The sequence below is a fragment of the Lepidochelys olivacea genome, assembly GCF_965140295.1.
Source record: "Lepidochelys olivacea isolate rLepOli2 genome assembly, chromosome: 9".
NCBI lineage: Eukaryota > Metazoa > Chordata > Testudines > Cheloniidae > Lepidochelys > Lepidochelys olivacea.
The window spans coordinates 32,642,283-32,657,900 of record NC_140419.1 but is presented as its reverse complement, the minus strand read 5'-3'; the positions used below and the strand labels follow the sequence as shown (position 1 = coordinate 32,657,900).

The window sequence follows — 15,618 nt, the reverse complement described above, 5'->3', positions numbered from 1 at the left end:
TTACTGGCTGCTTGAGAGTCACGTCTGACTGTGAAATTGGGGTGCAGGACCCTCTGGCTTCCCCAGAACTCCGCCTGTGCAGACTCGCTGTGGGAAGCGCACGGAAGGGCAGAGGAGGCTGAATGCTCCGAGGTCAGACCCAGGAAGGTGGAAGCTGTGTGAGCTTTTTGCCTGGAGACAGTCTGCTGAGAGAGAGACGAGACTCCCCCAGAGTCCTGACTGACTTTGTAGGGAGCAGGTCCCGAGCATCGCCCGAGGACTCCGTGACAACTGGTGGCAATGGCAGGATACGAACCAGTTTGGGGCTGGTTGGGGACAAGGAGTGAAGTGCAGACAGATGTGGTTGTCTGGCTCACTGCCCCCCAAAATCCTTCAGTTGCTTGCAAAGACTACCATGATGATTCCTTGGTTGCTGGGAGGCGCTGGGAGTACGGGGGGGTGGGGGGGAAGCTGACATATTACTGTGGCTCTTTGGCAATGTACATTGGTAAATTCTGGCTCCTTCTCAGGCTCAGGTTGGCCACCCCTGACAAAGTTTAGTGAGCTTGCAGTGGCACAGCTGAATCGATGCAGCTGTAAGATCATTTGTGTAGCTGCTCTATGCTGGTAGGAGAGAGCTCTCCCATTGACATAATAAAACCATCTCCACGTGCAGCAGTAGCTATGTCGGCGAGCGAATCTCTCCCGCTGACCACACCAGTGCTTCTGTCAGTGTAACTTATATCACTCATCCCTGATGGTTTGTGCCAGCTTTGACCTTGGTACATCCCTTTACTTTCCCATAACTTGTTTTGAATACTAAATGCCAAGTGTTGAGGAGTTATGAAATTGGTACATAATATTCATGTAGCTTTGTTTTGACGAGTTTCCTATTTTTTAATGCCAAAGCGGACTTCAGCTTTGCAATGTTGTGGGATCCTTGCCATGGGTGAACAGAATCGTGGGAAGAGTGTAATACATTCAGATAACATAACTTCCCAACAGCCATATATATAATGTATATTATATTAAAAGCATGCATCTCATGCCTATTAAATTTGGTTTTACTATGCCTTACATATGTATATTGGCTAACAATCTCTTCAAGACAAACTAACTAATCCTCATCCAGTTACTTCCAAGGGATGGTGTATGTATTATCTTCATTTTACAAATGGGAACTGAGAGTGAAGTCACTTCTTCAAAGCCATAAAACAAGCCAGTAGCACAGCAGATATTATAACTAAAGAAGTTCCTGGCTACCAAACTTATTAAATCTTTCTCCTCCCACAACCCAAAAGCAGCTGCTCTTTCTTCTCTCAAAAATTCCAATCCTTTGCAATCATGTTCCATGATCTTCTCTGGCTGCAGAGGACTGAGGGATTGGGGTACAGTAAGCAGCAGCCAAGTAGATGTCACTGTGGGTAGAATGATATTGGAGGTACACAGGATGCTACTGCTGTGGGTGCTAGATCAGGGGTGCTTTGGATAGATGCTGTATGTGAAGAGTCATCCAACTCCCTACTTTTATGACTGCTTGGTTCTCCAAAGGATCCTCACCATATCACTCTTCAGTTCCAGGAGAAGCACTCCTCAATAAAAGTTTGTAGCCAGCTGAGTGTTGTGAGCAGTGGGTACCTGTGCATGTTCCACACAATGAAGGAGCACTACCCCCAGAACTGAGTAGGAAGGGCAGAGAGGGAGAGCAAGAAGTCACAGTAGAGATGGGTAGCTCCTACACGAGGTCAGAGCCAACTTCTACTTTCCTGTCCTTCTTAGGTTTACCTAAGTCCTCCTGGCGAGGCTCCAAAGTGGATCTGACAACTGCCACATCAGACTATATTGCCTCAGCAGGTTTACCGGAGCCCAGAAGATTTAACAGGGCCACTTTGTGGTGGCTGATCTAGTTTGCACCTTCTGTGCTGGTTTCCACCTTTTGCTCCAGAATCTAACATTTCTAAAAAAATTTGTTGCTAGCCATTATGGCCGCAAAGTTCAAAATATAAAGCCGATATAAATTAATATTGTGAGTCTTGCCTGAGTATGAAGACAAGATGAAACAATAGCTCTGTGAGAAGTGTAGACTGGTCCCATTAATCGCAATGATGTGTTAACTCTGAAGACCAATGGTAGTGATTTAAATACCATCTTTAATATTTTACTCCTGATCAAAAACCACACAAAAGAAGAGGGGTGAGGATATTGTAAAGATCTTCACACTAATATGAATGACATTTTATTTTAGTGTCACGGGTTGTGGATGGAGCTTTGGAGCTTCAATGAACCATCATTTATCCTGAATTTAAATATTGTGAACAAATCTGTGACTAAGTGGCCACCAATTACTAAACATCTAGCTGCAATAGTACTTTAAAAATATTTTAAGCCGCAGATTTAATACTTTAGCCCCTTTGACAGCAGGTTTTTTTTCTGAATCAACTCTTTGCTCCCCTGGTTCTTTAAAAAAAGACTTTCTTGTCTAGGCTGGAGAAGAATGGGATATATTTGCCTACCACTTCCTCTTTGGCATTTTATGTCCCATCTTCTGTTCACCTACAGCAACTGCACTGTGGTACCTAACCTCTGACCTGAAGGATAGGCATGTTGGTCCTTTGTTTCTGTGCTGATACGTGCTGCTGGACACATCACCTGTTGTGTCACTATGATACCTGGCTATAAAAAAAAATAAGAAATACCTGTACAGTGTACAGCTCTTACAGACCTGGGAAGTGGAATCCAGAATCCAGATTTGAAGATATCTTACTAAAAGATGCATAGTTCCAATGGCTAGAATGATAATTTGCTCTTCTTACTGAAGTAACACTTTTTGTTTTCATTGCAATACAAACAAGAAACAACAAAAGTTGTGGACCACAGTACAATCAAAACTGTATTTAGGGTACATGTTTGTGTGGTTATTCCACCCCCACCCCCAATTTTGAGATCCAAGAGTGAATTTAGATTAGTTCTGTGGATTTTACATGTAGACTTTAATCCAGAAAAAAGAAACACCCATCATCAACTAATTGAGTCTCTCCTCAACTCCTTAGGACTGTAGAATTCTTAAACAGGGGACACTGGACACCTACAGAAGAAACTGAATTTCAAGTATACGTTGGCCCCAGTTCAGCAAAACACTTAAGGATATGTGTAGCTTTAAGTATAATAGTAATCTCATTCAGTCATTTAGAAGGTACCTACACAGACAGTGAGACTATTCAATGCCTAAAGTTAAGCAAGCGCTTCACTGCTGAATCAGTTTCCAGAAGCCAAAAAGTTTAGGTGGGAATCTCTTAGAACCCAGTAACAATTCCCAGTAATGTCCTATTGAGAGATAACTGTTTGCAAATTGTTATAAATAAATTAATTGATAAGGTTAAACAGGGAACTGATAGAGACCACCAGTAGTACAGATCTGGAGCCAAATCCTATTCACCTTCTTCCTGTGAATTGTCCTGCTTATTTCAGGTGAGGTGAGTTAACTGAGTAAGGATTTGGCCTTTAAAGCCCATGAGGAATGCTATAGCTCCTGCTTCTCTCTCTCTCTCTCTGGCTTGTAACCCTAAGTCAGTCTTCAAAACCAGTTCTTTCAATTGGAATCACAGTTTTTGGCCAATAAAAAGGAGAAAACAAACAGTAATAATACTTAGCTCTTATACAACACTTTTAGTTCATAGATCTCAATGCTTTACGAAAGAAAGGAGAACATCACTATCCTCATTTTACGAAAGGAGAAACTGAGGCACAGAAAGGGAAACTAACTGGCCTCAAGTCACACAGCAGGCTAGTGACTATGCTGGGAAACCAGAACCCAGGTCTCCTGACTCTCAATCTAGTTCTCCATCTACCAGCTCACACTGCCTTCTATCTCTGAAACAAATGTACCAGAACAAATATTTTATTATTAATTTGAAAAGGGACACTCAGTTAGATTTGACTCAAGGTTTATGTTTTGTTTAAAAAAAGTTTCAAAGGCCAGGAGAAATTTTTTAAATAGATAAAGCAAGAACATAAGAATGGCCATACTGGGTCAGACTAAAGGTCCATCTAGCCCAGTATCCTGTCTTCCAACAGTGGCTAGTGCCAAGTGCCCCAGAGGGAATGAACAGAACATGTAATCATCAAGTGATCCAGCCCGTCGCCCATTCCCAGCTTTTGGCAAACAGAGGCTAGAGACACCATTCCTTCCCACCCTGGCTAATAGCCATTGATGGACCTATCCTCCATGAATTTATCTAGTTCTTTTTTGTATCCTGTTATGGTCTTGGCCTTCACCACATCCTCTGGCAAGGAGTTCCACAGATTGACTGTGCATTGGGAAGGGAACATTGTGATCATCTATGTATAATACAGGCCATAGGACTTTCCTGACTTAATTCCTGTTTGAACTGCAGCATATCTTTTAGAAAAACATGTAATCTTGATTTAAAAATTGCCAGTGATGGAGAATTCACCACACTCCTTGGTAATTTGTTCCAATGGTTAATCACCCCCACTGTTTACCTTATTTCCCGTCTAAATTCATACAGCTTCAACTTTCAGCCACTGGATCTTGCTATATCTTTGTCTGCCAGACTGAAGAGCCAGTATCAAAATTTGTTCTTCATGTAGGTACTTGTAGATTGTAATCAAGTCATCCTTTAATCTTTTATTGAGATAATCGGATTCAGCTTTTATAGTCTATCAGTCTATCTATAAGATATGTTTTTCAATCCTTTAAAACACACTCATGACTTTTCCTCCCAATTTATCAATGTCCTTCTTGAATTGTGGATACCAGAATGAGCCTCAGTATTCCAGTAGCAATTGCAAGTGCCAGACAAAGAGGTAATGTGACTTCCCTACTCCTATTCCACATTCCCCTGTTTCTACATTCCAGGATTGCATTAGCCCTTTTGTCAAAGCACTGCACTTGGAACTCACATTAGTTGATAATCCACCATGACTTTTCATGTCTTTTTCAGAGTCACTGCTTCCCAAGATAGAGCCCCTGATCCAGTAAATATAGCTTACATTTGTTGTTCCCAGATGTATCTCCTTACATGTTCCTAAAATCTCAGGCTTCAGGGCTTCAGCTGATCACCTGCAGCATCCAGGATGGAATTTTCCCTCTGACCCTACTGCATTGTGGGTGGTGGTGGTGGTTTTCTTTCCTTTCACCTTCCTATGAAGCATCAGAAATGACCACAGTTGGAGATAGGACACTGGGCCGGGTAAGCCAGTGAACTCAGGTGATACTCAACATTCTCTCAGGTACTTGGCTGGATGATTCCTTCTCACATGCTAAAGGTCTAACTGACTGACATAGGTGGGGTTGGGAAGGAATTTCCCCCCAGGTCAGATTGGCTGTGACAGTGGGGGTTTTTTGCCTCCTCTGAATCATGTGAGTGCAGGTCACTTGCCAGATCATCTGGGTATCTCTCGCTTAATCAAATCCCTGACATTGCACTTGGGCAGCGGGGCATCTTGGTCCCTCCTATGCTTTGCCTGTGGCACATAATAGGTTAGTCTCCTAAGGGCTGTAATACTTTGGTCTAATTCAGTTGTTGGGTTTGGTGCGTGAGTGTTGGCCTGTGATATACAGGAGACCAGACTAGATGATCTGGGGGTACCTTCTGGCCCTAACTCAATGACTCTATAACTCTGGTTGGCTGTATTAAACTCATTTTGTTTGTTTGCACCTGGCTTACCAGATGGCTCTCTATCACTGATGTGTGCTCTTCATTATTTACCATTTCCCCCAATTTTTGTGTAATCTGCAAATTTTATCAGTGATGCTTTTTTTTTTTCCAGGTCATTGATAAAAAATGTTAAATAGTGTAGGGCCAAGAACCAATCCCTGCAGAATTCTCCCACCCAAAACTAACAAACAAACAAACCCCATTAACCAACAAATAAAATGAATGATATCCCTGAAGTATTTGTAACCCAGACTCTGTAACATTTTATTTCTTGACTCTTATAGATTGAGGGTAAAATTTGCAAAAGTGCCTAAATCCTACTTTCAGAAGTGACTTAGACATTCAGGAGACGAAGTCTTACTGAAAGTCAGTGGAACTTAGGTGCCTAAGTCTCTTTTGCCTTCAGACAGACACAAAAACAGATCTATGTTGCTTTGCTATGCCGATATTTATAGGGCCCTCATCACTGTCTATGCTGACTAAAATGCTAAAAGTTCCATAATGGTGTGAATTACATCAAAATGTTAGTATTCTGTTTTTATCCTTAACTGTGTAAGATGTTACTACTACAGCAGCTAGGGAAACATTTTCTAAATTTATGATTTTATCTCAACAGTATTCATTTGCTACTAAAGGGATGTTTTAATGGCTTTTCTCCATGATGTGAACTGATGTGTTTACTCTTTTCTTAGCATATGTTCAGTTAAAATTAAGTTCTGAGTCTATTCTATTTATAAGAAAATATTGCTTAAAGAAATAGCTTCATCATATAGATTTTTCTTTATCATCATCAATATCTTTACATGTAAACTGTTGCATTTTTGGCTAATTTTAGTTAGCTCGGTGCTGTGCTTGACAGAGCATGTTACTGAAGACGGTGGAAGATAATCACCCTCAAGGGAATAGATGTTTCAGTTTGCAGAAGAAATATCTCCATGATCACCCATCTCTTTCCAAAAGCTATAGGGGTGGGGTTTGTAATTTTATTAAAAGGGTGGAGGCAGAATCACAAAGTTTAACATTAAATTTTGCTTTTAAAAAGTCTCATGAAAACATAGAAGAGTTAACAAGGTAGACAATAACCTTCTCTTCAAGCTTGCTTGAATTTTTCATTGTGACGAAAAGCTAGAGGGATTTAACTGTGAACTCAGGTTTTATGAACTATCTCAAAAAATTGAGTTACCATGTCAGCAGATAGTAGGGTGACCAGATGTCCTGATTTTATAGAGACAGTCCCAATATTTTATAGGGCTTTATCTTATATAGGCTCCTATTACCCCCTACCCCCGTCCTGATTTTTCAGCCTTGCTGTCTGGTCACCCTAGCAGATAGATAAGGTAAGAAGCTGGCTAGCAAAAGGCAAAGGTTATTTTTGCGTGAAGTCAACTAGCGATGCTATATGTTTCAATATTACATGTAAGACCCACTTTATACACCAATAATGTGGAAGAAGGTACCTGCAGAAAGGGAGCAACATTTGCTGATAGGTATGGGGGCAAGCAAATACCCAGTTTTATGTTGTGGAGGAGGAGAGTAAGAATCAGAGTGACTTTAAAAACACAAGTACTTTATGAATTTCAGTCTAAGGTAATCCACGTAATCCGGGCAGAAGAAAATGGGCACGTTCCTATTTGCTCTACAGTACAGGAAACCAAGCAGGTGAAACAACTTAGTACAGCAAAACAGTTAGGAAAAAGGCAAACAAAATTCTATAATACTGAAGTAATACTAGATTCACAGAGAGCAGGGGGATTAATCTGCTGATGGTGAATCAGATGCTGCTCTTCTGGCTACTGTTTGAAAAGTGACAGGGCAGCCAGGAGGGGAGGTTTCATGGTAATTGAGAGGATACATGAAGATCTTGGAGAACACCAGTGAAGGCACCTGTTGTTGGTGGCTGCTCGTGGTGACTGAGTTAGGGTTTATGGAGTTACCTGTGAGTGATTGGGTGCATTTTACTTTAAGAATAACAAGACTCATGTGCATAGTGTAGACAAGAACACCTACATAGTGTAAATAAATAAGTATCACCATTCCTGACTCTGTAACATAAGTTTCTCTCCACCAACGGTAACTACCAGCTGAAAGGCCCTGAAATTGCTGATCACTCAGGTGAGGACAACAATACATATGGAGAGATACTGTGCAAAAAGAATTCTCCTTCTATAGAAGTTAAATTCTGAATATTATGCATAATTTTAGTCACTTGTAAATGATGTGATAAAAATGAAACTCATACGGAGTATCATCAAACGTCTGTCCACAACTAGTTAAGTCAGAACACAGTTTAAGAGCACTCTTGGATTCCTCACATAAGCTCTCATATAACAGCCACTGCAAGCAATGCTTTCTACCACCTATGTCTGGTTAGGGCACTGCATCCCATCCTGGCGGACAATGACCTGGCCTCAGTAATACACATCTTTGTCATGTCCCATCTGGAGTACAGCAATTCAATATAGTGAGGCATGAAACCACCAGCCCTCAGGAAACTGCAATTAATACAATATCAGTAGCATGTCTCCACAGTAACATAGGCTTTCACAAGCACATTTTACAAGCTTCCATTTACTATGCTCACTCCGCACAGAATATTACATCAAATTCAAGGTCTTGGGCCTTACGTTAAAGATGCTTAATGTTCTGGGGCCTGGATACCTTCAGAGATCGCCTAACGCTCTGGGACAAGAACTGTAGTCAACAACTCCACTCCTTGGACACAATAGAGTTGTCTACTGCAAAAGTAAAGCTCATTTATGCAAGAGGCACACCCTTCTTAGGGGCCTGTCCAAGATGGGATGTTGGGGTTTAGATTAGATGACCCTTGCAGTCCCTTCTAACCCTATAATTCTATGAACTCCCACAAGAGCTAAGAACCACCACAAATAACACCAACTTCCATTCAAAGCTGGTGCATTTTCTTCAATCTGGCCTTTGCTAGAAAAAATACATAGCATATATTAATTTTTTAAATGTAAGTTTTAAAAAATGCAGTTTTCCCGAGAGGGGAGGAAGAGAGAAAAGAACTACATATTACACGTTAAGATGTTAGTCACGTTGCTGAGGTGTTGGAATGTGCTCAGACAGCATAGTCATGGGTGTTGTGATAACTGGGCCTACAAATTTACTCTAAATGTAAGGCTCAACTGTAAAAAGTACATGAAGGTTCATAAGATGTCACAATAACCTAAAATAACAAATGTTGATGGGAAAAGGTATGAAAGAGGAATAGAAAGACTGAATTAGTCCAAACAAAAAGGCCTATTGATTTAACTCAAGGATCATGCTTGGTAAATAAGAAAAGTGTGGAACCAGAAACCAGTGAATCAAAATTGCTGTGGCAGAAAGTAGGCCTAATTAGTTGACAAAATAATACGGTCATGCCCACTATTCACTTTGTGGGTCTTCAAAGAAAGACTTTTGGGGAAAAACCCTTTTGGGTTTCAAATGTAGACAAGCCCTGATTATGGCGGAAGCAGTAGCAGCAGCCAGTTTTCTATCTCCAACAGCTTGTCCTGGCTCTGCCCACTAAATTTACTGCTGATGTCATGAATGTGTGCTCTGTATGACTGGGTGCATGCTCTTCTTCCTAAAAGCAGTAAGAGGAGGAGATAAACTAAGATCCAACCTAGTGTCAAATTAAAACCCCCACAGATCAAGTGTAATTGATGATAAACTAATAGTTTCTCTTTTTCTAAAATAAGAGGTCAGTGAAGAAATAGGTCATATAAAATTTAGTAGGAGTGTGTCCATAGGTTGCCTTACATTTGACTGTTAACTGGACATTTAGATTCACAGAAGACCTTAGCTACCCAAAACTGGATCACTGGGCAGTTTGCATCTGCCAAAATAGATGGGGAGTATTTCAAAGAAACCCTCCTACATGCCTCTTAAAAAGGACCAGATTTAAGTTGAGTTTAGAGTTTGAAATTATTCCTAAACCTGCCGCTGGATTCCCCTATCATATGTTGTCATTATGCAACCATGTTTTCCTATCTATTTTTTTAAAAAAAGTTTCTCTCTCCTGTTAATGTGAGAAAAAACTCACAACAAAAAAGAGCTGCCTATAGAAAAGATTTGTATTTAAATTATCTCTACACAAAGAACTCTCATATTGATGAAGTAGGTAAGTTTGCAGGATTGGGCCGTGTGTGTTTAACTCTATTCACATGAATAGCCCCAGTGAAGTCTAAAACTGTCAAAATAATGAACAGTCATTTTCTGTCCAATATCTTTCAAGCTATAGTAATCTCAGGTGTTCTTTCTAACAGTAGATAAAATAATTCAGACAGAAGTATGGTTTTTAACTTGACAGTATCCCTTAAGACTACTCAATTTTTCAGTTTACTCTACTCTGCAGAAATGGGTTGCTCCTGATAAGTAAACACACACCAAACATTTATTAGAATTTACACTTAGAGGCTGATGTAATTTCCAGCCCCCCACTCCACCCTCCCACACACACATACACGTTTTTTAAGAGGCAGGGGCTGTATGAACTGTCAACAACAGAAATAATAATTCAGCACTTGTGGTAGCAACAGAGAATGCTGTAGCATGACAGGACTCAGGCAGGTCAGGAGTTTTCACCACTGTGTTGTCTAACCCTGGAGAGAATGTGTGTGCTCAGATGAGGGAGATGACAGGGTAGTAAAAATGTCTAATTTCCATTTCTATGTTACAGCTTTCACTATTGCTATCACTGATGGAACTGAACCAGTGGCCAATAGTTGTGAATCACAGGTTACATTTTTGCAAAAAACAAAAACAATCATATGTACACACTCAGAGTGTGTTTGCAGGGCAGTGATTGTATGAACTTGGTGGTTCTCTCTCATTCTTTTTCTTTGCAATCACTTATGGCATCCACATAGCAACACTGTTTTTGGTAAAAACATTCTAGAGCATCATTATAGTGCATGTCTTACAAAGTTCATTTTACCGGTGTTTTCAGGAACTTCTGAAACGCAAATTCCACAATGCACAGTACTACTCTAGAAGCAAGGCTTTTAGCTAATACCAAATGCAAGACGCTGTACACTGGGAAATAAAGTTGGGAGGACTAGCTATAGTGCTTGTGGTTTCCTGTCCAACTTGGACAGAAACCACTTGAGACTATGGGTTTTGCAAACTAGAAACCATTACAACAAATTACTGTAAAACACCTTGGATGGATGTTGTATATGGGCCAAAGTCATCATGTATTCCAAGCAATAGTTTACTACAACATTTAGTTAATGCATGCAAGACTACTACTGTCCTATCCATTAAGAAATTGATCTATTGCTGAAAATAGTTCTCAAAATGGATCCTTCTGAACCAGTGCCGTACACTGCTTAGCTAGTATAGACAATAACAGACCATTGTTAGCAGCGATATATTGTTATATAGATATAACAATAAGTTGAAACTCTAGGCACATAACAGAATCCAGGTACTCTCTCATCTCTTGTGTGGAGGGAATGTAACACACAAAAATATTCAACAGCAGCAGCAACATTCTGGAGGGGAAAAATGTTTTTTTCAATATAATTTTGATAAAAGGATAAATGTCATGTAATAGGTGTAGCTGTATATTTTTGCACAAGGAGCCTCCACTCACTCCAGAACATGTAGGTATGCCCATACAGAATCTCTCCTGGGAGTGGCGTTATGGTAGAGTGCCAAGAACATTGTTCCTACTTCATTACCTGTGGATACAAGGGGAAGCACTTATGTCTATTCAACAACATTTATAGCTGGAGGAGAAGCTGCAGTTGTAGTTTGTACTTTCACTATTAACCTTTTTATGTTAAGTAAACAGAAAGTCAGCCATATAGTTGCCCAGAGTTAGAGTACTTACCATTTGGGGTCCAACATTCACATTTATTGGTCCCAAGGTTTTTGGCAAAATCTTAGCTGGGGAATTGGTGCTGGAAACTGGTAATGCAATTACTGAAATGTTACCTAAAGAAAAGTGATAAAAAAACAGAATTCTAAATTATTCCCTTAAACAGTAAGCTATGAGTAATGCTTTAGTGACCTCTTTCTTATGTCAAATTTTGAAATATGTGAGTTTCTTCTTTTTCTTGTACTTTGTAAACATACCCTCACAAAAGGTCAAGGCCTTTTAACGAGACACTGTCAACTCACCAGGCCCCAGATTTTTACCTACCTTACAAGTTACGTATTAACTTACATACTTCCTGAAATAATATCCTCTTGTCTCCACAAAAAAGAGGAACCCACCGGCTGCCACATACTTTAATACAAAAAGTTAAACTCATGGGTGTGCCTACAAAAATAGACCCACACCTGGATGATTTTTCTGTATACTTACAATGGGCTAGTGCTGTCATTGTAGTGTCACCTTACCAGGATGAGGACTATGTTCACAATGCAAGAGGGGTAGTTCCCATTGCAAACCATCACCAAATAGTTGTGTGTTGAGCACCAATGTGGTGATGGAAAGTCCAAAACTGGTACTCCTGTCATGGAGGTTTGCATGTCAATGCATACTCTGTGATTGACAAGCTATCAGATCACAGAAACATTTAAACAACTGAAACCCAATGTGCCCAATTTGCTCCATTCCTCTGTCTTAATAAGCCCATGAGTATACTGACAGGAAGGATTAATGCGGAATTGTGATACAGACTTTAGTAGATCATTGGGGCAAGTTCCTGTATGTGTCCACAGGTGTCCAGGCAAAGTGCATATACCAGAATTTTGAAAAACTGTTCCCCACCCCCACCCCCGCCCCCCAAGAGCATGCAGAGGCCAAATCTCTGTTCCCACCAAACAACATCTGAATCTCTATAGTGGTCTAGGTGACCTACTGATATTATATATCCACTTTCCCTATGGCTAATGAAACCAGTCCTAAACCTTTCTCTCCACCACCTTGATTCTTTTCCTTCAGCCTTTGAGTATGCTGTAACATACTTTATTCTAAAATCCCTTTGATCCACTTATCTTTCTACTGCCCATCTCCCTTTGGATCTAAGGTTCTTGACTATGTCCACCAACTGTCTTGACTTTCTCTGCTATAACTCTCTTCTGTATACCCTGTAATCCAGCTTCCACCTCTCCATGCCAATGAAACTGCTCTAACTCATGTCACTAACAACTTCCTCCTTCTCAGCCTTAAGGGCATCATCGCCGGAGTTGTCCTCTTCAAGGTATCAACCACTTTAACCTCAGCTGACTACTCCCATCATCTTCCTCTTGCTCTCCTCCCTGGATTTTTACAATTCTGCACTCTCCTAGTTCTCTTCCTATCTCATGAATCATGCATTTTGCTTCCACCTTTTCCTGTTCCATCAGAGTCCCTCAGGGTTCTGTCTTCGTCCATATGCCCTATCTTCTTCTCCCTCTATACTTTCGCATTAGGTGACTTCATCCATTTCCACAGTTTTAGTTATCGTTAAGATGACAAATCTCAAATTTCTCTTGCTACCTCTAATTTTTTTGTTTCTGTTTGCGTCTTGAATCTCTGAATGGCTCCTTCACATCACCTCCTTGATATATAGCCATCATCTCAAACTAACCATAACAAAAACAGATTTTTGAATCTCTCATCTTCCCTCTCTTCTGGGTTTTTCCATAAACTGACAGACAACACCATCCTTTTCCCAGGCTTACAACCTCAGTGTCATATGATTTGTCTCCTCCTTTGCCAAGTTGTAGCCAGGCTAATACCAAAGCCTTCATCCTTAAGGCTTCACTAAAAGTTCCCTTCCCTCTTCATCTTCAAATTAAAATTCCTACCCATGTCAAGATCAATGTCTTCAATTCTGACCTCTTACCATCTCATTTCATCTTCTTCTAGGCTATACAAAATGCTATTTGTAAAAACCATCCTGCTTGCATGTTAAGTCACTTTTCCTCATATTCCTTCACTGGCTTCCCCGTCTCCTTCGCCATCATGTTCAAACATTCTATCTTCAACTGCAAGGCTGTACACTCCTCTGTCTAGACCTCCATAATCATTTCCCACTACTCCCAGCTCCTGCTATCTAAGCATTTCCCAAATCTCCCTTCCAAATGGTTATTTTGTTTCCTTTACTCACTTGCCCTTGCTCATTCTTCCATGACTCCCTGATGCTCAGAACCTCCTCCCTTTCTGTACCTCATTTAAACCACATTTCTTCCATGAAAACTTTCAACAACAAAATTTAACCAGAACATACACAAATGGGGGGGGGGGGGGAGTTACTTACAAGCACTGTAACTGTTGTTCTTCAAGATGTGATTCACATGTGTATTTCAGTCAGGTGTATGCACTCCCAGCACGCTGGAATCAGAGATCTTTCTGGCAGCAGTACCCGATAGGGCAGTGCATGCACGCTGGAACTCTTCTGGCTCCTCCCAAGGCTATATAAAGGGTGGTGTTGCTCTGACCCCTCTCAGTTCCTTTGAAATGAAACATGTCTCAAGACACCAAGGCAGAGGGGACAGGTCATGGAATACACATGTGAACCATCCCTTGAAGATGTAATAATTTTTAATTTGAACGGCTGCACGTGTATTCCACTCAGGTGACTCACAAGCAGTGCTGTTTGGAAGTGGAACTCAGAATCTACTTAAATAGTGAGTGTAGGATTGCTTTCCCAAAGTTTGCATCAGATCCTGAAGAAGTTGTGATGGTGCAATGGTGAGTGGAGAGATGCCCAGAGAACCAGTGTCCTACAGATGTCCAGTAATATGGGAATATCCCACAAAAATGTAGCTTAAGCCCCTGTTGAATGAGCCAACAGTCCCTGCAGTGGATGGCTAATGCAGGAAATAATCCATTTGGAAATGGTTTGTGTTGAAATTACCTGACCTTTCATTCTGTCAGCAAAAGAGACAAAGAGCTGAGGAGATAAACTAGAGGGCTTAGTGCTGTTCAGACAAAAGGCCAGTGCTTGCCTTGCATCCAAAGTATGATGTACTCTTCATCTTCATTTGAGTACAACTTTGGGGAAAAAACAGACAGGCATATTATCTGGGTCAAATGAAATGCCCACACTACTTAATTAAAAACTGATGATGTGACCTCAAGCCTACTTTATCTTTGAATAATTAGGTACATGGAGGACCTGCCATCAGCCAGAAGCTCACCCATTCTTTTGAGTGATATAACTGCAATGAGAAAGGATATCTTTTGACAGAGATAAGGCAAAGAACAGGTTGCCAAATGCTCAAAGGGAGGACCCATCAGGGCCACTAGTACAGTGTTAAGGTCCAAAAGTGTGTCTTTTACAGGAGGAAAAATGCGAACAAATGCCTTTTAAAAATGTAACAACCATGAGGTTTGAAAAAAAATGACTTCCCTTGAATGGGAGGAAGGATTGCCAAGAATGGAGCTAAGCGGACTCTCAGCGAACTCAGAAAAAGACCCAAGGATTTAAGGTGAAGCAGATACTCTAAAATATCCTGGATCATAGCACCTGCTCACTAAATTCTCAGATTAGTGAACCAGATCGAGAAACACTTCCTAGTGGATTGCTTTCTACTAATAAGTATTTCCTGAACTGCCATGAAACAGTCTTTTCCCACTTGATCTACCCACTCAAAAGCCATGCCATGAAGTGCAGGCTGCTTGGATCTCGGAGCCACATCTCTCTTTGCTGCTGGGACAGCAGGTCTGGAAGAAAAGACAGAGGTCATGGGGGTTGAAGAGTCTGTGAAGATCTGAGAAGCAGCACAATCTTGACCATACTGGTTCACTGAGCATTATCTTGGCACAATCTTGTTTCAATCTGACCTGACCTGAGGGATGAGCGGAATGGGGGGGAAATACATGAGTGCCACTCCGCATCTCAGCAGAAAGGCATCAATCATTGGTCCTGAACTGTGAACTGCTTGAGAACAAAACTGACAACAATTCCTGTTATCTTTTGTTGCAAACAAATGTTGACTGACGGAATCCTCTAGGCTTTGAATATGGTCCTCAACACACTGTTCTTTAGGGACCATTCATAATTCAAGGAAA

The 15,618-nt window shown here is 40.8% G+C and overlaps 1 protein-coding gene across 8 annotated transcripts in view; it reads right to left on the bottom strand.

Annotated features, from left to right (window-relative positions):
- TFDP2 (transcription factor Dp-2) overlaps nucleotides 1-15,618 on the bottom strand; it is a 167,192-nt gene that overhangs the window by 66,707 nt on the left and 84,867 nt on the right. For 7 of the 8 annotated variants that reach the window (XM_084639457.1, XM_084639456.1, XM_084639460.1 and 4 more), the window contains one exon: nucleotides 11,503-11,606. The exons of the other annotated variant lie outside the window; for it this stretch is intronic. In XM_084639457.1, coding sequence (XP_084495583.1) covers nucleotides 11,503-11,606 — 104 coding nt within the window. The remainder of the gene's footprint in view (nucleotides 1-11,502; nucleotides 11,607-15,618) is intronic. 8 annotated transcript variants of the gene reach the window in all.